Genomic DNA, 25,578 nt, shown 5'->3' on the forward strand with positions numbered 1-25,578 from the left:
GTACATGGTCTTCTCTCACCTCCCAAACTGCTATTCTGAGCAATTATAATTTACCAAGGTCAAGCTCTATCTAGGGGTGAATTCTGGGTCAATGTACAAGCAAAAAGATTTAGGATTATGATTACCACCCTCAAATAGTTTATAATACAATGTAGTGAAATAGACCATGAATTCCACAAATTGTCCTAAGTTCCAAGAAACAATGACAGGGACTGTCCCTTGGTCACCTCTGTACCTACTTCTCAGTGTCCAGCATCTGGGGCATGATACAGGAGCCAATAATAATTAACATTTTTAAAAGGTTCTACAAAGTACTAGGGTCTTGGACTAAGCATTACATATGAATCACCTCATTTCATTTTTAGAACTATTCATTTGTCATCCTTATTTTAAAGATGAGGAAACTGAGGCTCAAGAGAAATAATTTAGCCATGAGCTCATTATAAGTGGCACAATGGGAGCCTGTGTCCATCATTCCAAAGCCAGGGCTTTTAATCATTACATTAGTACTAGTGGGAGAAAAGGCGGAAAGGAAGGATGGAAAGAAGAAAAACAGTGCCACGGGAGTTCAGATGCACAGGCATATCTTCCTGAAAGGATCAGAGATGAGCTGCTTCACGGAAGAGATGGCATTTCAGCCAGGACTTTCAGGATGGGCTGGTAAGCAAGGCCAGGACTGGCAGAGAAAGGTCGCTCACTACCTAATGAAATGGCAGTGGAGTTAAAATACACTTATGTTCATAGCACATTTCTAAGATTTGGGAAAGTACAGGGCCTACTGGGCTGGTCTTTCTTAGGGGCACAATACAGGGTGGAATGAATTGAGGCAGTGACAGAGCCAAGAAGATGGACCTGGTATCCACAGATGATGAAGGCCAAAGCCCTGGGTTAGAGGGGAGAAGACAAGTTGGAATGTGATCTGAAAGGTCAAAGTTCCAGATCTGGGGCCAAGTCAGGGAGTGGGGAAAGAGAAAGAAGAGCTAGGAAAGATCAGGTGTTAGAGCTAAATAACGTGTCAGACATAGAGGACTAAAGGAGTCCGAGGAGATGATGAGGGAGAAGAGACAAAAGCTGCAATCAGAGGTGTTGGAGGCCAGGACCCCAGAGGTTGGGCTGTGCCCTGAGGACGAAGAGAAGCCACTGGAAGAGTCCACAGTGTTGTGGAAGATAGGAGCTGGGTTCAAACGTACCCCAGGGTGGGAGAGAACGAGCAACTGACTCCAAAGGTATGGTCAGTGGCGGGCCTGAGGCACTCAAAGGCCAGCCGAAGAAGGGCGGGGTAGGTGTGGAGACCGCGCGGGCCGGGGGACCCGGACAAGGGTCTGAGCGGAGGGACCACGGGCCTTTTGCTCCCCACTATCTCCGGGGGCAAAGCAGCATCCAAGTCCGAGGTGAGAAGGAAGGGATCGTCCTCAGAGTGCCCAGCAAAGATGTATCCGCCTCCCCCACCCCCGCAACCCCCGCCCAGCCGAGACCCACCTCGCTCCCGCCGCTTGGTCAGGGACAGCTCCGCCTCTGAGGGCCCGGAAAGAGCCGGAGACGGAACCCAGGAAGGGCCCGCCCTGCAGCTCTGGGATTGGTTTCTAGGGACAATCTTCCTTCCTATTGGCTGCAGTACCTGCCATAACGCACGCGCCCTTGCGAGAGCACCAATAATCTTTAGCCTCCTGCCTGGCATGCTGGGAGCTGTAGTCCTGAAGAAGACAGTCGCCTCTTGCCAGGCAGAGAACCTCTGAGAAGTTTAGAACCGGGCTGTAGGTAGCTCTTCTGCTTCCTTTGAGTGGCAGTCCTTGAAGAACCTCTGGACAACCAGTGAGGCCTAGAGTATGGCACCTCACTCAAGATTTATAGTTTAAAATTAAAGGAGTGTGGACCTGGAAGGGAGTTTAAAGATGAGTAGTAGCTCAATCCCCTGTTCACTGTTCAAGGAGACCTCTGGCTCCCAAAGCAAGGCTTCTTCTGGGTCCTACATGCATCTTCAATTAAATCTGACGCTTTCAAAAGAGATACACAATACCACTAAAGTATCCTGGACTAAGATTTTATTTTTCATGTTCTATTTTAAAAGATAAAGACTAATTGAGGTTAACTACAGGCTTCTCAAGATCTCCATGGTATTTCAGTCCAAAGGAAGAAAAAAGGGTAGGGGGGAACCGTGCCTTCAGAGGTAGAGAGACCAGGTTTATAATCCCAACTCTACCACCTACCATTTGAAGCACCATTTTCCTCCACTATAAAATACCTGGCAGAATTATTATAAGGATTAAATGAGTTCATAGATAGATAGATGACAGACTGATAGCAAGATACGTAGAGCTTCTGCTTCCACACTGTTCAGTTTCTCACTGGTTAAGTTTTCTCAGTGAGTGGGGCCAGTCAAAACAATGTAAGTTGCTTTTAAGATTGGGGTATTTAAGAAAGTATGTTTGGAACTGAATATGTGTGAGTGAAATACAAGTATCTGTTGTACACTATTAGTTGATAAATTGATTAAAAATGGGCTAGGGACGTAGCTCAGTGGTAGAGTGCTTGCCTAGCATGTTTGAGGGCCTGGATTTAATACCCAGTACCACAAAAAAATTTTTTTGAAAAAAAATACTAGAGGGCAGACTCAGAAATAAAAGTGGCTTTAGTATGAACTGTGGTTAAAGCTTGCTTGAGTGGACTCAAAACTGTCTAGAAATTGATCTCATAATGCATTTTTTTCCTAGCAACCAAAGTCGCCACAATTTCTCATTTATAATGAAAACAATAGCATGCCAAACAGTGAATAGCAAAGGTTTTATTGAAGAAGTATGCAAAAGCAAATGAGAAGTTCCACTCAGGCATTGTGGTGGTTAATTTTATGTATCAATTTGACTGGGTCACAAAGTGCCCAGAATTTGGCTAAACATTATTCTAGGTGTTTCTGTGAAGGTGTTTTTAGATGAGATTAGCATCTAAATAAAAAAACAAGTGAAACAGAATGATCTCCTTAATGTGGGTGTGGCTCATCCAATCAACTGAAGAAATGAATAGAAAAAGCTGACCTCCCCAAGTAAGAGAAAATTCTTCCTGTCTGACAGCTTTTTGACTGGACATCAGCTTTTCCTCCATCTAAAGACTTGAACTGAAACACTGGCTCTTCCTAGATTTCAAGCCTGCCAGCTTCCATAATCATATGAATGCTTATGAACTATTTTCTTTGACTAATACAGGCACTAATGGGAAGATTTCTGATTGACTGATTTAGCTTCTGTTGAGCCAAACTATGTACCCATCTGCAAATGGATAGCCAATATCTCCACAAACAGGCCAGACCACATATATGGTGTGACCTGAAAGTAACTAGCCTTCTTTCTGAAAATCACACCCAAAAATCAGATTCATTATTTTATCCTCACACCTTTCAGATGAGAAGGCTGCCAACTTCATTGAAATCAATTCTCTCTGACCCAGGGCTATTTCATGTACAAATCACCAAGTCTTCCAGCATGATAGTTATGGAGAAAGCTCTATATGAGTGATTAAAATTGCCACTGTTTGTCACTGGACCTCTCTGAATCTTAAAGGGTATTCAAAAGAGCCAGCACAGCTGACCGATTCATCTGCTCCTGTCTGTTCAGGGTCACATACAGCTGAACTGTTTGGTTTGCAGCTCCCTGACTGCGCCTATGGCTTCTCAGGATTATGGTTGCTGCTCTGGATGTCTCCAAATTATGTTGTAAACAACATCAAGAAAATGGAAAGACCGAGCACTCTGTGAGGCTGAGGCAAGAGGATCCCAAGTTTGAGCCAAGCCTAGGCACCTTAGTAATTTAGAAAGACCCTGTCTCAAAATAAAAAATCAAAAAAGGGCTGGGGATGGAGCTCAGGACAAAGGCCCTGGGTTTAACCTCTATTATTGCATTTGAAAAAAAAAAGAGAAAAGAATGGCCTGTTTTAACCCTCTGTCCTACCCCGATTCCTGAAGAAGAAAGGAGGGTGTGTGATCCAGAGCATGTTTACTTTTTAAAAGCTGACTGGGAGCTAGAGGCAGAGAGAGAAAAAAAGAAAAGAAAGAAAGAAAGAAAGAAAGAAAGAAAGAAAGAAAGAAAGAAAGAAAGAAAGAAAGAAAGAAAGAAAGAAAGAGAAAAGAAAAGAGAGAAAGAGAGAGGGAGAAAGGGAGAAAGGGAGAAAGGGAGGGAGGGAGGAGGAGGGAGAAAGAGAGAAAGGAGAGAGACAGAAGTGGGAGGGGGGGCAGAGAGAAGGAAGGAAAGAGGGAGCATTCTTTGGTGGAAAAGTAAGAAGTTACACCTGGGAACTGTAACTTCAAAGCTAGAGCATAGGATGAGATAGGCAGAGGTTCCTGTAAATATCCTCTCAAATAGAGAATGCTTTCCCTGAGCTTGAGTTAACCCTGGTGACACACATCCAATATTTTTGCCTACACCTAAATTGAGCATTTGGTTTTTAGGAACTCTCCTTCCATGGCAATGGGAGCTTCAAGTCCCTAGAAGAAAGACAGGGTTTAAAACTGAGCCCTAGGAAAAACGTGGTACAAATAGAAAACACAGAAGGGTCTGGATTTGAGTTAAGGAGAAAAGATATTCCAGAATCAGGTGTTGAGCCAGGAGCCTTGAAATCCAGGAGCCTGAACATTCTGGGTGGCCACGGGAGCAGTTCATGAGGCATATCCCTAAAAAGAAGGAACCTTGAGCTTTTGAAGGGCTGGGCCAAGGTCAGAGGGCCAGGACAGGATCATATCCTTGAGTGGGAAAAGCTCCGGGGCCTGAGGGGGGAGTAAGGAAGAGTTCATCTTCAGGGCCACATCTCCATTAGCATGGGCTTTTTCTTTTGGCTTGGGGACAGTTGATTCCTCTGATTTCTGTAGTTCTGAACAAATGATTAGAGGTGCTGTGTTTTCCCCTCCATCATGAAGACAAGGTTCAAAGAAAGGGCGGAGGGGGCCAGAGAAACTGTGAGTGAAAGTAAAGATGTGGGATTTGCTGGTCACATTGTAGAAGGAGATGATGCCAGCTTCATAGTCCAGGAAAATCCCCACACACCTGAGAGGCTCTTTCAGGCGGAAGGAGGTCTGCGGGGATGTGAGAGCTTCATACTCATTCCTACCACTCTGGCGAACAAGCCAGTGTCCATTGGCAGGTGAGGCAGTGACCTTCCCCTTCCTAATCACTGACTCACTGCACACCCCAAGGATCCACTTGGTCTTGCCTCCCACATGCACTTCCCAGTAGTGACAGCCAGCTGTGAAGTACTCAGACCCCAGGATGCTGACAACGAAATCAAATCTCTGCGGGTTGTCGGGCACAGCCTGCTTTCTGTCACCAAGTCTCACACATCTCCGGTCCTCAGACAGGATGAGTTTGGGATGTGCTGTATCTGGATCCAGGGTCACTGCCTCTGCAGAGAGTCACAGAGAGGTGAGGTTTGGCAAAGTTGGGTCTTAAGGCATCTTTGGTAGCTTGGGAAGAAAAAATAATCTGTAGTTTTACAATCACTGTCATTGACTCATTTTTTTTTTTCTCATGAGTCCCTGGCCCCTCACACATACTAGAACTAAAGAATACTCTCTTTAAAATAGTAGGTCACCTTGTAGGGTATAAAATAAAAGAGGAAAAAGTTTATCTATCTTGAGAAAAACTACCTTTGTCTTTGATGTTCCAGTGGAATCTAATGCACGATAATAAACAGGATTGATGCTTTTCCATACATGACTTTGGGCTTATTATTCATCTCTAAGCTTAAGTTTCCTCATCTGTAAAATGGGAATAATAGCAGAACCTATATTGAAGTGTTGCCATGCTGATTTAATCAGTTAATGCATGAAATTGTGCCTCATTCCTACGGTGACTTGTGTTGTGCTCATTTTGTTACCCAAAATTGTTGCTTACAATGAACATTTTTAAAAGTTAACATAGAGACAAAGATTTTTCCTTAAATTGTTGATTGTGAAGGTCATAGTATGACTCCCTCTTCCCCTAAACATAGGAAACAAGATCTTCTCTGAGTGTTAAATCTATGAAATCCATATTTGTTTGAGGTGGTGGGAGTAAGCTAGACTGTGAACTCAAGATAGGCAGGCTCATGAGTTCTCATAATGCCAGTCTAGGTGACCTATGTTATTTCAAGTGACCAGCTGATCAATTGTATTTGTACTCTGCAGGAAGGAAGATAGTATGAACAGGAAGGGAATTAACGGTCTAGAAAATTGATAATGAGCCCAAAGCAGTGAAAATAACAATCTTGTTCCAAAATCTGCAAAAATACAAATTATTAAGGAATAGACACAAAGAAAGATGTATAAATCTTTTAGAATAAAATTATGAAAAATTTTTATAGTCTATATTTGTTGGGGCATCTGCCAACTCCTGCCCTTTTCTGAAAATCTTCGTTACTACCCACCACCCACCAAGAAAACTGGTCTGCAGAGAAAGAAGGATGTGGCAAATGCATAGAAGCAATGGCTGTTTACCCCACTATGGGCTAGGAAAGACTTCCCAAACTGGAAATCACCTGAAAACATGACACAGGAAAAAAATTAGAGCATTCAACTGCATAAAAATAAACACTTGGCCATAAAAAAGTACTATAAGGAAATTAACAGTCAAAAAGTAGTCCAGCTAGGACAGGCACAGACAAGACACAAAAAAGAAATAACTGACAAACTTAAGAAAAATCTCAAAAAAATAAAAGGAATCTCATAAGATCAAACCTAATATTTATCAGTGCTCTGAAAGGAGACTTTCCAAATCTAAATGTGACACTCAAAAAAAATCTCAAAGATTTTTTAAGTTTGATAACTAGATACAGCTGGGCACAGTGGAACACATTTGTAATCCCAGCTACCCAGGAGACTCAGGAAGGAGGATTACAACTTTGAGGCCAGTGTGGGCAACTTAGCAAGACTCTGTCTCAAAAAATTTAAAAAATATGTGAATAAAGCTAAGCAGTACTGGGAGTGCAGCATATCCCAATATTGGAAAGAAAAAAAAAAGCTGGTAAACAGATTTGATTAAAAAAAATTTTAAGTACAATTTGCTTTCAAAAGGAATGGAGCAAAACCTAAGGTTACAGAGCCTTCTGAAGGATGAGCTCTGAAATGAGGGTCAATTTGATTGGTATAACTTACCAAAATGCAGCCGAGCTCTTCTCCAGCCTGAAAGACATGAAAAGGGTACAATGGTTGGGATCATGAACCTCTCCCAAAGAACCATGTGTTGAAGGCTTGTTCCTCCACATATGGTGCTATTAAGAGGTGGGACCTAGCGAGAGGAAGGTAGGTCATGGGGGTGTGCCACAGAAAGATGTTGGGATCCCGGCACCTTCCTGTTTCTCTTTCCTTCCTAGCTGCCATGAAGTGAAAAGCTTCCTCATAAGTGCAATAAAAAACTACAGCGAATGTTTAATTTTTTAAAATTTCATGAGTAAAAAATATATTGCCATTAATCCCCTTCCAAATCCTCTCTCTTGCTTCAAACACATCTCATTGTTCCTGCCATTTTCTGAAGCAGCTCTGGAAGTTTTCTTTCATGTCTTTAGTAACTGTGCTGTTGTTTGCCTCAATGTCTTGAATCAATTCAAAACATTTAACTTTCATGCTCAATTTGAGTTTGTGGAAGAGCCAGAAGTTGTACACTGCCAGATCCAGTGAATAACAGTGGATGAGGATACACTGTAGTGTTTTGGTTTTGGTTTTGGTACCAGGGATCGAAATCGGGTCCTTGTGCTTGTGAGGCAGGCGGCAGCACCACTGAGCTAAATCCCTGGCCCCTACACTGTAGTGTTTTGATGAGCCTGTCTTTCCACTAGATAATACGCAACACCAGCATTCACTATATGTTTACTCATATCTTGTAAAAAATTCCAAATTGTTTCAGAAAGTGGCAAGAATAATGGGGTGTGTTTGAATTGAGGGGGAATATTCTGAGGGGGATTTAATGGCAATGTGTCTTTTACTGTAATTATTATTATTATTTTTTTTTGGTACAGGGGATCGAAGTCAGGTCCTTGTGCTTGCGTGGCAGGCAGCAGAACCACTTAACTAAATCCCCGGCCCATATTTTTTTATTTTTTAATTGCAGCTACAAAGCAGAGGAAGAGGCTGGGTCCCAATATTTCCTTCTCTGGCATGCCCCCAGTGACCTAATTTCTGTCTACTAGGCCCTGTCTCCCAAAGGTTCCACCACCTCCCAGCAGCATGATATGCTGAAGAACAAGCCATCAACACATGGCCTTTTAGGGGACATCCGAGACTCCATATACATTGTATTTTAAATTTTTTATTAGTACATGATTGCAATACATACTGATTATATTTATCACAGGGAGTTTCAACATGTATATAACACATCTTAGTTCTTTTTTTCATTCCCTTCCCCTCCCAACCCTCTCGCCTTCTTCCAACTCTTGGTCACCTTCCCATTTGCAAAAACTGTATGTTTTCTATATATTTTAATTCTCATATAAAAGAAACCATGTGATATTTAAGTTTGTGCATCTGGCTTATTTTACTTAGTATTATGGTCTCAAGGGACATCCATTTACCTACATTTCTTTTTTTATCAGAACTTGTGCCTTGCCAGAGGCCCAAAAGCAATGGGCAAACTGACTATGGATTGAAACCTCCAATACTGTGAGTCAAAACAAACCTTCCCTCCTTATAAGTTGTTTATCTCAAGTATTTTGTTACAGTGAAGGAAAGATTGACTAGCACAAGGAGATCATTAAAGCACTAGAGAAAATGAGAACTCCCATAGGGTGAGAATCAAACAAGGGGCAAGTGCATCTCACCTGAATTGGCTGCGCTTCTTTTCAACTCTGTGGAGGAAGAAATGAAAAGGATGAGCTCTCACTAAAAATACTGAGGCAATAGGAGGTAAGGTGGTATGGAAGTTATAAGAACATGAGAAACTTACTCAGTTCACTCCGGAGTTTCTCTAAAGAATAAAAACAGTTTGACAAATCAGAATGAGAGCTACTACATAGCCTCAATGTTCCTGTCCCAGTCCACCCATATTCCAAGAGCAGATCCTCAATAGCCATGGAACTTTCCCATAAGAATGTCTGCAAAGCCAATAGGTCCCTAGAGTATGACAGAGGATCAGCAAATTCCTATGTAACCCAAACCTTACTTGTAGACCAAATAAATAATACATTTCACACCTATAAGCAATGATAATATAAATGTATATGGACGTTTGGGGAGAACATAAATTCATATTTATACATATATGTATACAATATATGTGCATGTATATAATATATACATGTATATATACATATATATATTTAGGTTTTTTGCAATACTGAGGATCTAATCTAGAATGCATGCTATGCAAGCATTCTACCACTGTATATCCTGAGCCTACAATTTCATTTAAAACTATCACTGAGTCATTGTTTTGTGTATATTTTCTCCACATAAAACCATATATTTGTGTGTGTATGTGTGCGTGTGTATGTGTGTGTGTGTGTGTGTGTATTTGCAGGTTTTTCTATGGTTTTTCAAGACAGAGTCACTGTGTAGTTCAGACTGCCCTTGAACCCACTATGTAGCCCAGGCTGTCCTCAAACTCACAGATACTCCTGCCTCAGCCTCTGGGATTACAGGCATGCAACACCATTCCTGCCTAAAGATTGTTTTTAATGTTAAAAAAAAAAAAGTTTTCCCAAATCCAACGGTAGAAAAGCACTGGTCTAGCATAGTCAGTCTGATGGAGATTGATCTGCCTTGGACCTCACCTAAGGGAATCCCATGCCTGGGTGATAAAAGGGACTTCCAGTTGCTTCACCTTTGGAAAGTGCATGTCTTCTTGGTGAAGTATTTCTGATTTAGAGACTAGATAACAAGTGAGCAGGAAATAGGAATGGGAACACTTGAGAAAAGAGGCCTTTGAGAACCAAGAAATCCCAATCTTGTGGTTTGAATTACCCTTGCTCCCTCCTTTCTGCCCAGAAAGTGAAACTGAAGCACTCATCTAAAAGCAGAAATGCCAGCAAAGGGAAGTTTGTGCCTCGGAGGAGGAGCAAGACTTACTGATGGCTTTATGGAGTCTTCCTAAAAACCAGAGAGAGAGACAGAGGAGTGAGTAATCAGATCCTGTCCCTTTGTCCCACCTGCCCTGGGAAACTCACCACTCCACCCCCCATGATGGAAAGGATGATGATGTTTCCATCAGTCCCTACTCCAGTCTCCTGTCCCAGGGGTCAGACTAAGAAATCCAATGGTGCCAGTGACCCTTTCCTGATGCCCTAGACTTTGGTTTCTCCTTTCTCTTCCCTTTTGACTGTCTGGTTTCATTTCTGGTAAGTGTTTCCATATGTTTGTAATCACAGTCCATGGTGCATGCCTTGCTGCCCTTATTCAATCTACTGTTTATGATGTCTAAATTGCACAGCTAGCTGAAGGCTCAACATTGACTTATTGATATGACTTTATGATTTTTTTTATAGTAACTTCCATGAAGTTACAATTTTCACAAATTTGGAGGTCTAAGGTTTGGAAACATATGTATATTGCTTCATGTGCTTTGGGGGAATACTTGTGACCTCTCTAGAGGGATCATCTGGCCCACATGTTCTCCTACCTAGCATTTGCCCTGCCAGAGAATTTAAATTATACCCCAGAGTGCACTGCCAGGCCCTGTGCTAAGGGGCTGGACATGGGTTAGGCATTTGGCTCTGAAACAAAGATACTAAATATGTCACAGTTCCTTGGGTGCTATGGTTAATGGTTGCCATTTCCACTACTAATAGCTTCTACTGATTGTTTCCTGTTCTTATGCGTACTAAGGTAAGTGCTGAATCTTCTCAACAATGTGTAGTGCATAGAATTATTATTCTTGTTTTACAGAGCAATAATCTGAGGCTCTGAGGGCCATGAAATTTGCTCAAGATCATCTAGCTAACAAGTGGCCAAAGAGGCAGGATACAAACCCAAGTCTGACTCCTGAGTCAGAGGCTCCCACATCACACACACTGTCCCTTCCACTCTTGGGCAGGACGGTCACAGTGTCTATGCTGTGCACCTTACACTTTCACCAGCTTGGAGGAAATGTAAAGGGCAGGAGAGGAGATCATAAATAATATCATTGCATCTGGGGTCATCTGAGCCAGTGACCTGACTTCAAAAGGCTGTCTAATTTTTACCCTCAGTGGGCCATAGCACACATTCAATTAATGAAGGTAGTAAGGTGGCAATAAGAGAAAGGAGTTCTAGGTACTTTTACAGATGTTTTGTTTTGTTTTTTAAAGGTTGTCTCTTTTAATACTGAAAACTATCAGGTAAGAGTACTTATTATTCTCATCTTACAGATGAGGAAACCAAAGCTCAGGGCAGTAAAGCGACTTATCCAGGGCCAATAAGCAGTAGACCATTGATCTGAGTCAGGTGTCGCTGACTGTGATCCTTCCCTTGTGTCACTCCATCTCTCTCCATGCCAGGATTGTGTGGATTCTTGAGTTTTTCATACATTTAATATTAATATATGTTTAAACAAAATCCAGACTCCCTTCTTAAGTGATTGGTAGAAAGGCTGATGTAAGAAGTTCCCAAGGATCCAGAATTATGCATTTTGATCATGGGCATCCCCTCACCCACTGCCACCAACTCCATAGCCCCTTGATGCTGGAAACTGAATTCCAATAATATTCATAGAGTGTCAGTAATTATATACAAGGAAAACCAATATATTACTTGTTCCCTACCCTTGCTCTTTATGTAGCCTTACCTTTTTCTTTTGCATGGTCTTCCAGAAGATTTTCTAGAGGAGGAAAGAAAAAGAAAATAAGACTCTTTGCCATTACCTTGAGGACCCTGATTCCTACTGGTTTTACCTGCTCTTGAACCTGTCCACCTCTGTCCATTCTTTATTTCCTTCTCCCTGATCCAGTCCCTTATCATATCTCATCTGGATAACACAAATAGCAACCCACATTGTGCCCCACAGCTTGTCTTATTCTTGCTCTTCTCATGTTGTTCTGCAGCCAGAAAGAGATTTTCAAAGCACAATTTTGATTCAGTTATCCTCATTCATTGCTTTACCACTGTGCTTAGGAGAAAGGCGGAAATGTTTAACGTGATTTAAAACATCCCTCACAACTCAACTCCATCACCTTTCTCCCTCGTTTCTGCACCTTTTCAGCTCCTCATGTAAACATTTCTCCCTCTGACCATGTTTCTTTCTCAAGCTGTTATTTCTTCTGTGGATGGTTTTCCTTTCTCTTCTAACTCATGACTTCCCATCCTTCAGGTGGAACATCACACCCTGAGCCCTCAGGCCTAGTTAGTAATCCTGGTCACAGCCTTTGTAAAACTGAGAACTTTCCTTCGTGGAATTTGTACATATCTACTTGAGTAACTATTTAATTCATGTAATCTCCCTGGCTAGATTGGAAGTTTTAAAAGGCCAGAGTTGTGTCTGCTTTTACTCACCATTGAATTTCCAGGGTCTAGTATGGTGTAGGACATTTAATAGATAATTATCAATTATTTATTAAATGAATAAAGGCTTCCCCATGTTTGACCTACATAACTCCCACAGAAGATCAAGTAATGAGCTCACAGACAAAAATCACCAAATATACTGGAAGGTAAGCTATTACAAGTATAAGAGCTGGTAAAAACTGGAAGCAATGGATTTAGATACCATCATCATTACCAGGGACAGTGGATGATGGAACTTTCAGATACAGAATCTAATTAGTAGGCTTTGAGATACAAAAATCAACAAAACAGAAACATCTCCCCCGCCCCAGCCTAGGACACTTACCTACCTGCAATGCCTGTTCATAGAGAAGCTTCTCTAGAAGGAAGGGAAAGAGAGAGAAGTAATTTGGGATTTAAGAGGGGTTTTTTTCTAACAAGCATAACTGTCCAAAGATGACCCAAGCTGCTGGAGTAGGACTGACTGCTGGACATTACAGGTGTGTGACTCTTTGAAAAGATTACAGGGTCTTCAGGCCATCATATGGAAGGGGGAAAGAAGTGTTGGCTTGTGTAACTTTCCAAGACCATTGCTACCATGAGATCCTGTAAAATGTGACCATTTTTATGAGGGTTTAATCCAATGAATATAATTGGATTTCCTGATTAGAAGGCTTTAATTTCTTAATTAGAAGGCTAGCATGGTCAGTTGTCTAATTTCTCAAAGGATGAGTATTTATAAATCTGCCTAGGGCCTTTCTGCAGTTTATTGCATTCCCTCTACAATATGAGTCCCCGGATATACTCTACCAGTTTTCTCCCAGCCCTCTTGGAAGGTCTTAAACCTATGGACAGCATCATGGCTATTTCTACTTCCTTCTGGTGTTTTCCCAGAGTAGTCATAGTCCTACTTCCTGCCAGCCTGAGCTACCACCTAGTTACCTTTTGATCTTCTTTGCTTCCAGATGACATAAATGCCTGCTGTGATGAGCAGCAACAGGACAGGTAGGACCACAGCCAGACCCACTGTTGAGGAGGAGAGTCTTTCCGAAGATGGGACTGAAATAGACCACCAGTGAGCACCCTCAGGGAGACATCTGAGAGCTGCTCCCAGGCCGCAGATGGCAGATAGCCCAGGCACATCCCACCTGCCTCCATTGCCTCCAGGGAGAAACCCCAACCAAGAGACTGCTTCTCATGGTAAATCAAACCCTGGAGAACATTAAAAACCAGTGAGATGTTCATTTCTCAGGAAAGGTATTGATGGTCCTGCCTGAGGATTTTTTTTACTCAGATTCTCAAGCACAATTTTTTTCTATCCTAAACTCAGTAGAAAAAATAATGTGGGGACTTCGAGACCTCCAAGTGCTTTCCTTAGTAATCACCCACAACCTTCTCATGAGCACCTGTCTGACTCCCCTTCAAATCCTCGCCTGCTTGGAATAGCAATCAGCATCCTCTTTTCCCTGAGCACCAACAACAGGGGCAAAACAAGCTTTGGATGTCACAGCAGCAGACCTAATGCTTAGTCAGGACAGAAAAGAGAAAATAAAAGAGGGCTGTGACAAGTGATATGTCTTTGCTCAACCACTGTGTGACGCTATGCAAGAGACTCAGCCTCTCCCAGCCTGGTTTGCCTTGTCTGTCAAATGGGGATAAGGGTCGCTGCCTCCTAGGGTTTGAGGGAGATCTAAAGCAATCGGTCAGGTTAACCACTTAGCACCTAGGGAGGGGAAATGGCAGTAGTAAGAGAAGAGCGATGGGCACAGAAGGAGAAAAAGGGGACTAACAGATATCTGGCCCCTCTTCACCCGAAAACTCCAGGCACTGTGTATCTTTTTTGGCTCTAAAACCATGATTCTCTGTCTGTCTGACTCCACGTTTCAAGGGCTTTAAAAGACTCATGCCTTTTAGCCCATTAATTCTTCTTCCAGAAACACAGTCTAATAATCAGAATCACTTTCCCAATATGTGCAGAGATGTTCATTGTACCATTAGTTATGATGGGAAGGAAAAATGTTTTAAAAATCTAGATGCTCTAAATTAGACTGATTATTTTTTATTATTCTGTAGCACCACAGTGAAATCCTATGCAGCATCTCAAATCATGTTACAGAAAACTACTTAAGGGCATGGGCAAAAATGCTCATGACGCAGGCAGTGGGGGGAAACTCCAGGCCAAGAATACACATACAACTATCTATGCTACTTGGAGGTACATGCATGCCGGAAAGTCTAGAAAGAAATACATCAAAATGCTAGCGGTAGTTCTTTATCATTTATGAGGTTGAAGATCATTTTTTGGTTTCCTTAAAATGTTTTGCATACTTTTGTTTTCTATAATATATATGTTTTATTCTTAGAATTTTAAAAAAATTAAAAATTACAGAGTTTCTACAAGAGTAGGAGCTTCCTTGAGCCCCGTCAGGTAATTTAAGCCTATTTTCCATCTCACTACTTGCTATGACCACACCTGCACTCTTCTCTCGGCTGAAGACCATGTAGCAGACCATACAGGACACATTCCGGAGCGGGGGGCAGTGCTGTAGTTCAGTGGTGGAGCACTTGTGTAGAATGTGCAAGGTCCTTGGTTCAATCCCTACCACCACCACCAAGAAAAATGTTCATTCCCCAGAGCACTCTCCCTGACTGCTGGATACTGCTGTTCAGAAGAGCCCAGTCTGTTCAGGGAGTAGGGCTCAGACAGGGATGGAAGCCCCCTACCTTTGGGGTTTCTCCACTTGTTCCAAAGCTTTGGGAACCATCCCACTGAGCTGGACACCAGCCGGGTCCAGCCAGCATCAGACCTAAAGATCAGAGCCTGGAACTGGAGTGGACAGACTGCCTGGCTGAACCAGCCCAGGAACAGACTGGCAGGGCCTCAGCAAGTGTGTGGTTCTAGTCAGAGTCCTGGGTGCAGGGGATGCCCCAACATCAGCCTCCTCTGATAAACAGGGACAACTCTCAAAGTAACTTTAATGTCTGTCTCTCCCTTCCACACTCCCATTCTTCTCCCACTGGGACAAGACAGTCTCTAGCTTTAGCCAAATTCATTTCAAAATCCACTCATGGCAGTAGCTTCATCACATGATTCCAAATTCTTCTGGGCACTTCAGGCCCCATTTAAAAATTACTTTGTAACTTCCCATGTTTGGAAGGCATCCTTATACTAGCTACTGTATGTTTTAAAGGGGTTGATTTAAAGCTGTCACACATCCTCTTTTTGGTGTATGACTAAGTTATGACCAAAAGATAATCAGTGTGTAACAGTGTGGGCCTGGTATCACTCAAGCAAATTCAAAGACTTGGGTTGAGTTGGGTTGGGTTAGATTTTTGTAGGCTGATTCTTTTTTAAATACTGAAGTCCATTTGAGAGAAACTATCTCTACCTTCCTGGCCCTTTAAGTACTTGGGAACCCCAGGAGATACTCATTAAGTAAATCCATGTCACAGCTGGCTATTCTAGCCAGTGAAGACTTTTCCTTAGAGCCATAGTTAGGAGTTTCTTGATGATGAAGCAAAGAAATATGACCCAGGAAGGAAAAACTATAGTCTGAGTCAACAAGCTGGACAGGTCACTGGCTGTATTTAACCAGGACCTGCACTGTGTAGTGTTTTCCATAGCTCGGGTTTGTTCCTCATGAAAGGTCAGAGTCACAGTTTCACCTGTGATCAGAGGGCCCGGCTGAGTAAGGCTGGACCATCCATGCAAGTAAAAACTGCTTGCTGAAGAAAGAAAAGTCTGCCTACGGAGAGACAAAGAAGGTCCTCATAAAGCCATCCAGTCCCCACAAATGACCCCAAGCACCTCAAACCCATCCTAACCTGCAACCTTCAGGGTCACAGTGCCTTCTTGCGTCCAATTTCCGACCTGGATCTGACATTGGTATGGTCCTTTGTCCTCAAGGCTCACGTTGCGGATCCGTAGAGAGATTTTTCCCCCTTGGAGGTCTCTCAGAAGCTCTGTCCTGCCCTTATATTCTGGTATCACATCTTCATCTCTGTCCTTCCCACCCAGGAACATGTGCACAGCCCGGGAGCCCTGCTGGTGTGAGGGCCGCAACCACCTCACCTCCTCCTGCATGGTCATCGGCCAGACGGACAGAGGGCAGAGCAGCTCGGCCGTGCCCCCCAGGGAGACCAGGTGGAACTTGCCAGCATCCCCTGTGTGGCAGACAAAAAATAAATTAAAAAATAATAAAGACATGGCGAGTTGGGAGAGAGCTGTAGGAGAAAGAGCTTGGGGAGGAATGGAACTTGGGAAAGGCCCTGGAAATGATGGAGGGAAGAACAGAACCCAAAAAGAAGTTAAATCTCGGGCCACTCTTCCATTATTCTGGAGACTCCATTGGGAGAAAGGTTTTGGGGCTCCTACCTGACATGTGCTCTGGCAGCTGGAGGAAGATCAGAGTGAGGAGGCAACTGGACAGCCAGGACCCAGAGGAACTTGTCGTCTCCATCCCAACTAGGACAGACACCAGAAGAGGGCTGGTGAGCTTGATGGCGGGGGTTCAACCAAGATGCTGGGGCTGACACTGAGGCCTGGCCCAGGCTTCCAACCCCAGCTCCACTGCTGGCTCCCTTGTAGAATGGACTGAACTTTGCCGAACAAGTGTAATAGGTTCTGATCTTTTGCTCGGTGCTATGGCTCAAGGCTGAGAAAAAACCCCTAAAAGACAGAACTAACTAAGGAGACAGAAAAAACAGAGAGCCAGGATGACCAGCGCTACTTAATCAGCAAAGGCACTAGTCAGTCCAAGTCAGTGATTTTTATTGGTAATCAACTGGGGTAAAGGCAAGCTACATCCAAGGACAGGACTACGTTCAAGGATGTGGAGTTGTGCAGTTTCTATGGAAACTAATGCAGGCAAGGCTTGTAAAGGAAAAAGACAAAGCACTCTTGAATTAGGAACAGAATAGACAAACTATATGGTTATAATTAAATCCATATCCTTCTAGTCAAGAAGGTTTAATTGTGGGAACAGAATTTGGGTGTGAATCACTCTGACCTCAGCATGCAAGCTTCGGCAGGACTCACTTCTCAAAACAAGCCAACTGAGGGATTAATTCTTTACAGACTGCAGTGCTTACAGCTTGCTTTGGGTATAATCAATATTGTGGTCCCCTACAATGGGATTTCCCTCTTTTATACTTGGAAAAGGAAGGACAGCCATGTATGTGTCAGAGTTTCATGCAAGGAAAGGTGTCAGGACCTTTCTGGAAGCAGAATGTAAAACATGGATGAATAGATGCATGAATAAATGATGCATGAATGCATACCTCTGTACCATGAGTTGCAAAATGGGCAAATGATTTCCCCCTTATAATGGAATTCTTATTTTATTTTATTTTATTTTATTTTATTTTATTTTATTTTATTTTTGGTACCAGGGATCAAACTCGGGACCTTGTGCTTGCACAGCAGGTGCCGGAACCACTGAGCTAAATCCCCAGCCCAATAATGGAGTTCTTATATGAAGAAATTTGCCCTATATAATAAAGTATTTTACTTCCTAAAAGCATGCCACAATTCGGGGCTTTTTCTGTACTAGTTATAAGAATATTACCTTCAAAAAAAGACAAAAAATTTAAATCATCTATAATTTCTCCATCCAGAGATAATGTTTCTTCAAATATCTTTTCTAAGCATGTATATAACCTTTTAAAAAATAGGACTATATGTACTGTATTGTTTTGATACGTGGGTTTTCACCAAGCATTACATTACACATATTTTACTATGCCATCAATTATTCTTTTAAAGGCTTTAATGTTCTATCATGGACATATGAGAATTTTTAAAATAATTCCATAGTATGATATTTAGGCTTTTTCCAGTGTGTTGCTATACTGAACACTGCTACAAGTGATAGTGGATTGATGGCTGGAATCAGGAGGCTGTCCTAGTGGTGGCATGGCCTCTGACTTCAGGGACTTTATAAGTTCAAATAAGTCATTTAAACTCTTAGGCCTTGATAATGTCTCTCTCCTCTCTCTCTCTCTCTCTCTGCGTGTGTGTGTGTGTATGTGTGTGTGTGTGTGTGTGTGTGTGTGTGTGTGTGTGTGTGTGTGTGTGAGACGGCAGTACTGGGATTGAAACCAGGGCCTTCACACTGAGCTACATCAGAACTTTTTATTTTGGAACAAGATCTCACTAAGTTGCCCAGACTAGCTTTAAATGCATGATCTTTTATCTCAGCTTCCAAGTAGTTGGGATTACAGGAATGTACCACCGTGCCCAGCTGCATCTTTAAAACAGGAAAATTTTTAATTTGTGCTGCCAAATTGCCCTCCAGAAAGGGCACATCAATTGAACAAAGTATGCAAAATTGCTTGTTTTCATACAACCTTGCCTTCAGTGGATATAATCAATTTTTAAAACTTTTTCCAACTTAATGAGTGACAAAATACTCTTTTCTAAAAGCTTGGTGGTGTTTCATTTTCATTCGTACATTTTTGACTACTCATTTGGAGTTTCCCAGTGATCTGTCTGTATGTTGTTCACTTTTCTACTGTGGCATTTGTCTCTTAATGGCTCGCAAAAGTCTTCAAATAGTAACTATTTTCCCCCACTGTACATGTTGGAAATATGGCAGCCATGTACATTTAAATTTATAACAGTTTAATTTTTAAAACTTCTAGATAAATTAAAAAAAAGATTCCAGGGGCCAGGGATGTAGCTCAATGGTGCTGCGCCTGCCTGGGAAGTGCAAAGTCCTGAGTTCAAGATCCCCAGTACCGGGGGAAAAAAAGATTCTACACGTTTATAAATGATCAATCTGAAATCACACAGCACAAGACCCAGCAAATAGTAAGGGATATAATATTAATAATGACAATAATTAAATAAGAGTCTTTAGACAAAATATATCCAGTTCCCTTGTCACATGTTCCTTAAATAACAGTTAACTGTTGCCCCGTTTTATCCCTTAAGATGTTCTAGTAAATAAGAAAAAAAGGGAATTATTTTTTCAATGAACCTGAGAAAGTAAAAGACTTGAAAGAATTAAGAGAGGGGAGAGGGAAACAAACTCACCACTTTTGGAATCCAGGACCCTTGTCCCTCAGTGGCAGAGCTGGAGTCTCGCTGGAAACACTCCCTCCTCCATGGGGGGTTTCCGGCATCCAGCAGAAGGGCTAGATCGTCAGGAAGGGCCTGGTAAGTGGGCTTGGGAAAAGCTCATATTTTATTCTAAGGTCAAAGCCCTAAGCCAGGGACTTGCTCACCCCGAAGACTCCCTTCTAGTCCTCTGTATAAACAAACAAGCAACGCCCTGCCTGTCCATCCCTGATAAAGGAACAGACCAAAGAAGAGGCTCCTTAGAAGCAAGGGAACCACAGACTGCTGCAGGGTATAAGGGACCTTTGTCCTTAGCGCCCTTCTCCTCCAGCACTAACTGCCAACAGGGATTTCCTAGGATAGGATTGATCCTATCACACCCTTTCTGGAAAGCTGTTCCTCTTTACTTTTCAAATCAGAGTGAATTAGAAGATTGGCTTTAAAGGTACCATGAATTAGCCAGTTCTTTAACTTGCTACCTTTATCGATAACTTCACCTTGACATGTGCTTTCTGACAAGCAAACTTGCTGGCTGTCATTCAAAGTGTGATAAACTCTTTCCCGCCTGTCTTGCTTTCATAATATCCAAAAATATATTCATAATATCCATAATTGTAGCCTTAACAATGCATTATATACTTCTAAGTATTTTGCACTTTACAGAGATACATCCTTGGTACAGAATTCCCTCTGATTCCCTTTTTTCCTCTCAACATTAGTTTTTGAGCCTAGCAGATTCCTGTGGTGACCCACACTATGTCCCCTCAGCTCATTCATTTTTGTTGCAGCTGAGTCTTGTAGACAAGCTGCCAGGTGACACTTCATAGGCCACAGCATCTCTTTGCTTACTTGTCTTGCTCTCTACAAAGCCTTAGTAGACGTTTCAGCCTGTGGGCAGCCCAGGAATTCACCAAGGTTAATACCCAAGGGGCATCAACTCACAGAGAGGGGAGTCAGAAGGGACAGTTCTGAGACGAATCCTATGTGACTCCCCAGAGAGTTCCCAATGGGGCTAAGCCACTGTAGCTCAATAATATACATTATATCAGTTTGTCTTTCTTTTCTTGTCACTTCCATTTCTGCTTCCTGGGATCACCTCCTAAATAAACTCTTGCACTGAAGGGCTTGTCTAACTCTGTGTTGGGAGAGTATAAATTAGGACATTACAATTCATCCAGTGTATAAGACCCTGGGTTCCATCTCTGGCACCACAAAAAAGAAAGAGAAAAATTCATCCAGGTTGCCTCACAGAAATACAAATATATTAACAATTTGCTCCCTTCCTGATAGAAATATGTGTTGTTTATGTGCTTTTGCTTTCACAAACAGTATTGCTATGAAATTCGTGATGAAAACATTTCCCAGTTCACAGTTCTAAGAGTTCCTCAAAAGCAGCAGTTCTCATGGTGCATGAGCCTAAGTCTGTGAGCCTTCTGGAGGTCCACTAGGCAGGTCAAAACCATGTTTATGCTATTGCCTTTTCCACTGTGTTGATATTTTCAAGGACACTGCAAAATCCTAATGGGTAAGACAATTGGTGCTTTAATACCCATCAATCAGTGGCACCAAACTAGAGCAAACATTACTTTATTAAGTCTCAATCCTCAGAAAGCTATCTTTCAATATTCTGTGAGACAAAATAGGAATGATGCAAAAGCCATTCTACTGCATATTAATGTGTGATGACTTTTTCAAGGCCATGCACTGTGGTGACTGAGCCAGGAAGTGAAGCAGTCACTAACTAAGCTCATGGAGTAAGGGAACAGGGAAGAAGATGTTGCTAGAGCCCCCACAGTGGCTCCTGGCCTCCTGTGAGCCATTACAGAACATGGTGAAAGAATAAAGACAGAAAACGAGACTTAGAAGAAGCTGGGTAGAGGGACCTGATCAGTACTGCTCTGGGCAACAAAGACAAAAGCCCTCAAGCACATCCAGTGTTTATTGAATACAATCATGGGAAGGAATAGGGAGCTGGGTATGCTTTGAAGGCATTCAGTGAAATACTGCTGAACACCTGGAATGATGGCACCAGGGAGGGCTGTTAGGGAGTAAGCACTGGTTATCTTGCTTCGGTAGAACAAACAGGTACTGGGACTGGGTGCAATTAGCAAACAACCCATCAGGTCAGTGAGAAGCCATAATTCAGGGGAAAGGATTTTAACTGGGATCACGCTGACCTCAACTGCATGTAACTCAGCAGAGCCCTGTCACTTCACAGACCCCGGCCTAGGTTTCCGTGGCAGCCATTGGGGGAGGGGCTATACTCACCCAGTCCACCATCTGACATGCCCATTTGAGTCAAGTAAAGCTTCGGTCTGACTCCTGATATAAAACAATATAGACAAATTATGAAAGCAAGAAGCAGGTGCCATGTACAGTCCACTAGTACTGGACAGAAATGTCTGCTACAATGGAGAGAACAACTGATATGCCGTTGGTTTTTCATACTCTGGGGCCCAGCAGATATTTTCTCCACAGCAACAGAGCTGCATCTGTTGTTTCAAGGGGGGGAAAAAACTACAGTGTTTATTCCCAAGAAAAAAATGTAATCATCTGAGTGAAAATTAGAATTTTGAAAAATTTTTATCTACTACCATGAGCCTAATAGCTTGTCAATAATAAAAGACTTTTTGTTTTTGGTACTGGGGATCAAACTCAGGACTTGCACTTACCAGGCAGGCACAGTGCCACTGAGCTAAATTCCCAGCTCAAAACTTTTTTGATGAGATTTGTAGTGATAGGGGTAGTGGAAGGGGGTTTCTTGATGTTGTATAATGAAATGTGTCACCATCTGAAAGATATGCATGCCTTGGCAAACCAATATTTTCCAAATGACCAATCCATGTCATAGTAAAATCATGCATAGGTAAAAGATCCATTCGAAGTGCAAGAACAACCAGTGGTTTTACTCTAACAGAATATAAAAAGTTCATTATTATGGTTTCATATTTCATGCTGTAATTAACCATTAAGAAATTACCACTTGCTCAGTTCTGGTGTAGTTTCAGAGAAGACTACCCATGGTTATCTGAAAAAGCTATTGAAATGCCCCTTTCCCCATTATAGATACTTCAGCCACATAGCACAATGCAGCTGAGTAGACAAAATGGCTGGGGTGACATATAGCTGTCTTGCATCAAGCCAGACACTTAAAAGATTTACAGAAATAGAAAACAATACCACTTTTCTCACTAATTTTTTCAGAGAATTGCTGTTTTTCATAAAAGTATGCCATTTGGCCAGGGATTTAGCCCAGTGGTTCCGCCACCTGCCTCGAAAACACAGGGGCCAGAGTTGGATCCCCAGTACCAAAAAGAAAAGGCACAAAAATATGCTGTTTATGTTAACATGTAATGTGCACATTTTTATTTTCAAGTGAAGTAGTAATTTGCCAGTTTAAAATTTTTAAAATTTTTAAAATTAAAAAAATTTTTTTTTTTTTTGGTAACGGGGATCCAACTCAGGTCCTTGAGCTTGCAAGGCAGGCGGCAGAACCACTGAGCTAAATCCCTGGCCCAAATTTTTAAAATTTTTAATTGGCACATAATTGTACATATTTATGGGCCACAGTGTACATAATGCATAATGATCAAATTGGAGTAATTAGCATTTCCATCTCCTCACACATTTATCATTTATTGTGTTGGGAATCTTCAAACTTCTCTTTTCCAATTATTTAAAAATGCATAATAAATTGTTGTAAACTATATTTCTCTTATGTGCTCTTATAGAATATTAGAACTTATTCCTTCTATCTAACTATATTTTGGTACCCATCATCCAATCTTTCTCTATCCCCCCCAAGTTTTAATTTCTAATATGGCAAATTTCAAAAGATATAACCCACATAACTGAAGACCTTTGTGTCCTCAGTAATTTTTAAAAGAGTAAATAATTGCAGCGGGTGAGGTGGCTCACTCCTGTTATCTCAACACTTGGGAGGCTGAGGCAGAGGTATCACCGAGAGTTCAAGGCCACCCTTGTCTACATAGTGAGTTCAAGGCCAGACTGAACTACAAAGGGAGACCCTGTCTCAAAACAAACAGGGCCAGGGATTTAGCTCAGTGGTTTCACTGCCTGCTGCACAAGCACCGAGGACCTGAGTTTGATCCCCAGTAACCAAAACAAACAAACAAGCAAACAACAAAAAGTAAATAATTTCAAAGTGCAAAATAAAAGACAAACAATAGGGAAAAAAGGGAGAGAGAGAGGTTATTGTAATTCAGGATGACTAGTGTATCTAAAAGTATATTTTGGGGCCAGGGATTTACCTCAGTGGTGCCACCACCTCCCTCAAAAGGTCAAGGTCCTGAGTTCGATCCCTAGTACAAAAAAAAAAATTGATATACAACCAAAAGTATATCTCAATATAGTATAATTGTTTCATGTGAGTTTTTGTTTATTTATTTGTTTGTTGTGTTTGTTTTATTTGTTTGAGACAGGGTCTCACTACATAGTCCAAGCTGGCCTTGAACCTGTAGCAGTCTTCCTGCTTCAGCCTCCCAAGTGCTAAGATTACAGGTGTGCACCACCACACCTGGCTTGTTTTATGTGTTTTACATTTTTTTTTGCCTGTTAGTCTGGCTGTTAATCTGTGTTTATGATCATTAACATGATAAAAACTTGTAAAAGAAATAAATAAATCTGATGCAAAAACGTTTTTAAAAAACAGACAAGGAGGCAAAGGGGGGGGGAAGAATTGAGATGTGTTTGCACATGTGCCAATTCCCCACAATGAATATAATCATTATGGGCCGGGGATTTAGCTCACCGGTTCTGCCGCTTGCCTCGAAAGCACAAGGACCCGAGTTCCAGCCCCGGTACCAAAAAAAAAAAAAAAAAAAAAAATACTGCATTGAATATAATCATTATATACTGCCAATATGTACTAATAAAAACTTTTTTTAAAGAAGAGTAAATATTTCTAAAACATAGTATCTAGAACTAGTATCAAGAGGTTGTAGATTATAACATATTGTGTTCCAGAGTTATTGTACCAATTTATAACTTTATTTTCATAATTAGTATTTTGTTTCTTCCTCACGACACACTTTAACTCAATCAGATAATCTAAATCACATATAAAATGGATTTTTTCTGAAATGTTCTTTATGAGCTTCTAACTCCATAAGTGAAAAAAATAATGTATAAGCTTTCCTGCTAGTAGGACACAATACCCACACCCACAGTTTAAAGGAGGAGAGGTTTGCTTTGGCACATGTTTCAGGGGATTCATTCGATGGTCAGCTGGCTCCAAGGCAGAAACATAATAGTGGAAGTGGATGGAAGAGAAAAACTGCCCACTTCATGACAGCCTGGAAGCAGAGAGAGAAGGGAGGAGCCCAGTGGGAGCCTCCAAAGGCACACCCCCAGTGACACACCTCTTCCAACCAGGTTCTACCTCCTAACAGCAAGTTTAGCTCTGAACTCATCAATGAATTAATCCACATTCCAAAAGCTCCATCTCTGAAAGCATGAGGTTTTGGGGGAACATTCTAGATCTAAACCATAATAGATACAGATACAGGCATAAATATAACTCATAATTCCAGGCGCTTGTGATAACCTCTATAATATTTTTGGCTCATATGCTTCTACACCTTTTTTCTCAAAAAAATTTAAACCATGCTATACATCAGAATGAATAAACTGGCTGGATGTGATGCTGCACACCTATAATCTCAGCACCCAGAAGGCTGAGGCAGGAGGATTACTGTGAGTTCAAGGCCAGCCTAGGCTACATATAACAGGTTCAATTTCAATAATTATTTCTTGATTTCATCCTTAATTTTCAAAATTTATTTTGGGGGAGTTTATAATCCCTTATTCCTTAACCACAGGTCAAAATACAAATATTAAATCATGCTCTGCTTTAAAGGAAGAGAAAGAACTCTGGACTGCCAGCTAAATAAGCCCAGTTCACTGAACACAAATGCTTACCTCCATCTCCTAAAGTCCCATTAAAATTAAAATCTTGGAATAAAAAATCAAAGACAACTGGTCAGAAAACAACTGTGAAGTAGAAATGTCAGACATTTTTCAATGAAGGGCAACAGATGAGTGACTAGTAATCAATCCAGTGAAAACAGAAACCTAACCCAGGTGCACACTG

At 41.7% G+C, this 25,578-nt stretch overlaps 3 protein-coding genes and 1 long non-coding RNA gene across 8 annotated transcripts in view; 1 reads left to right on the forward strand and 3 right to left on the reverse strand.

The window, feature by feature from the left end:
* Positions 1–1,575, reverse strand: part of Znf691 (zinc finger protein 691) — a 48,968-nt gene extending 47,393 nt beyond the window's left edge. For 3 of the 4 annotated variants that reach the window (XR_015452710.1, XR_015452711.1, XR_015452709.1), the window contains exon 1: positions 1,480–1,562. The gene's annotated coding sequence lies outside the window, so the exon portion shown is untranslated. Of the gene's footprint in view, positions 1–1,479 lie in introns of all 4 variants that reach the window. The other variant, XM_004871836.4, reaches the window with a different exon arrangement.
* Positions 1,576–2,767: 1,192 nt separating this feature from the next.
* Ermap (erythroblast membrane associated protein (Scianna blood group)) lies at positions 2,768–23,793 on the reverse strand. Of its 2 annotated transcripts, XM_021249939.2 has the most exons (13): positions 23,738–23,793; positions 21,735–21,788; positions 19,443–19,543; positions 16,782–16,871; positions 16,479–16,570; positions 13,349–13,465; positions 12,753–12,785; positions 11,712–11,744; positions 10,019–10,039; positions 8,898–8,918; positions 8,773–8,799; positions 7,112–7,138; positions 2,768–5,382 (listed from the first exon to the last, which is right to left on the reverse strand). In XM_021249939.2, the coding sequence occupies exons 2-13, from the start codon at positions 21,744–21,746 to the stop codon at positions 4,658–4,660; spliced, it is 1,299 nt and encodes a 432-aa protein (XP_021105598.1). In that variant the 5' UTR covers positions 21,747–21,788; positions 23,738–23,793; the 3' UTR covers positions 2,768–4,657. The 2 variants fall into 2 exon arrangements, with proteins under 2 accessions (XP_021105598.1, XP_012923607.1); XM_013068153.3 differs by lacking the exon at positions 23,738–23,793 and having other exon boundaries at positions 16,232–16,570; positions 21,735–21,790.
* On the forward strand, positions 8,008–16,553 carry LOC147827176 (uncharacterized). The gene is made up of 4 exons (XR_015452712.1): positions 8,008–8,614; positions 9,938–10,066; positions 13,372–13,606; positions 16,425–16,553. It is a non-coding gene; the product is annotated as an uncharacterized LOC147827176 (long non-coding RNA).
* Positions 23,592–25,578, reverse strand: part of Tmem269 (transmembrane protein 269) — a 38,005-nt gene continuing 36,018 nt past the window's right edge. The window contains exon 7 of the mRNA XM_087215149.1: positions 23,592–23,788. Coding sequence (XP_087071275.1) covers positions 23,760–23,788 — 29 coding nt within the window. The 3' untranslated portion in view covers positions 23,592–23,759. The remainder of the gene's footprint in view (positions 23,789–25,578) is intronic.

Source organism: Heterocephalus glaber, unplaced genomic scaffold, assembly GCF_053883595.1.
Source record: "Heterocephalus glaber isolate CG9 unplaced genomic scaffold, H.glaber_assembly_v1.0 deba00001452, whole genome shotgun sequence".
NCBI classification, from domain to species: Eukaryota; Metazoa; Chordata; class Mammalia; order Rodentia; family Bathyergidae; genus Heterocephalus; species Heterocephalus glaber.

Bases quoted from the DNA above. Each gene is read 5' to 3' on its own strand.
- Ermap (XM_013068153.3), bottom strand. From the start codon at position 16,866: ATGGAGACGACAAGTTCCTCTGGGTCCTGGCTGTCCAGTTGCCTCCTC. The intron at 8,919-10,018 runs GTAAGTCTTGCT...TTTATTCTTTAG, and splicing joins AAGACTCCATAAAGCCATCA to AGAAACTCCGGAGTGAACTG. The intron at 8,800-8,897 runs GTAAGTTTCTCA...CTTCCTCCACAG, and splicing joins GAAACTCCGGAGTGAACTGA to AGTTGAAAAGAAGCGCAGCC.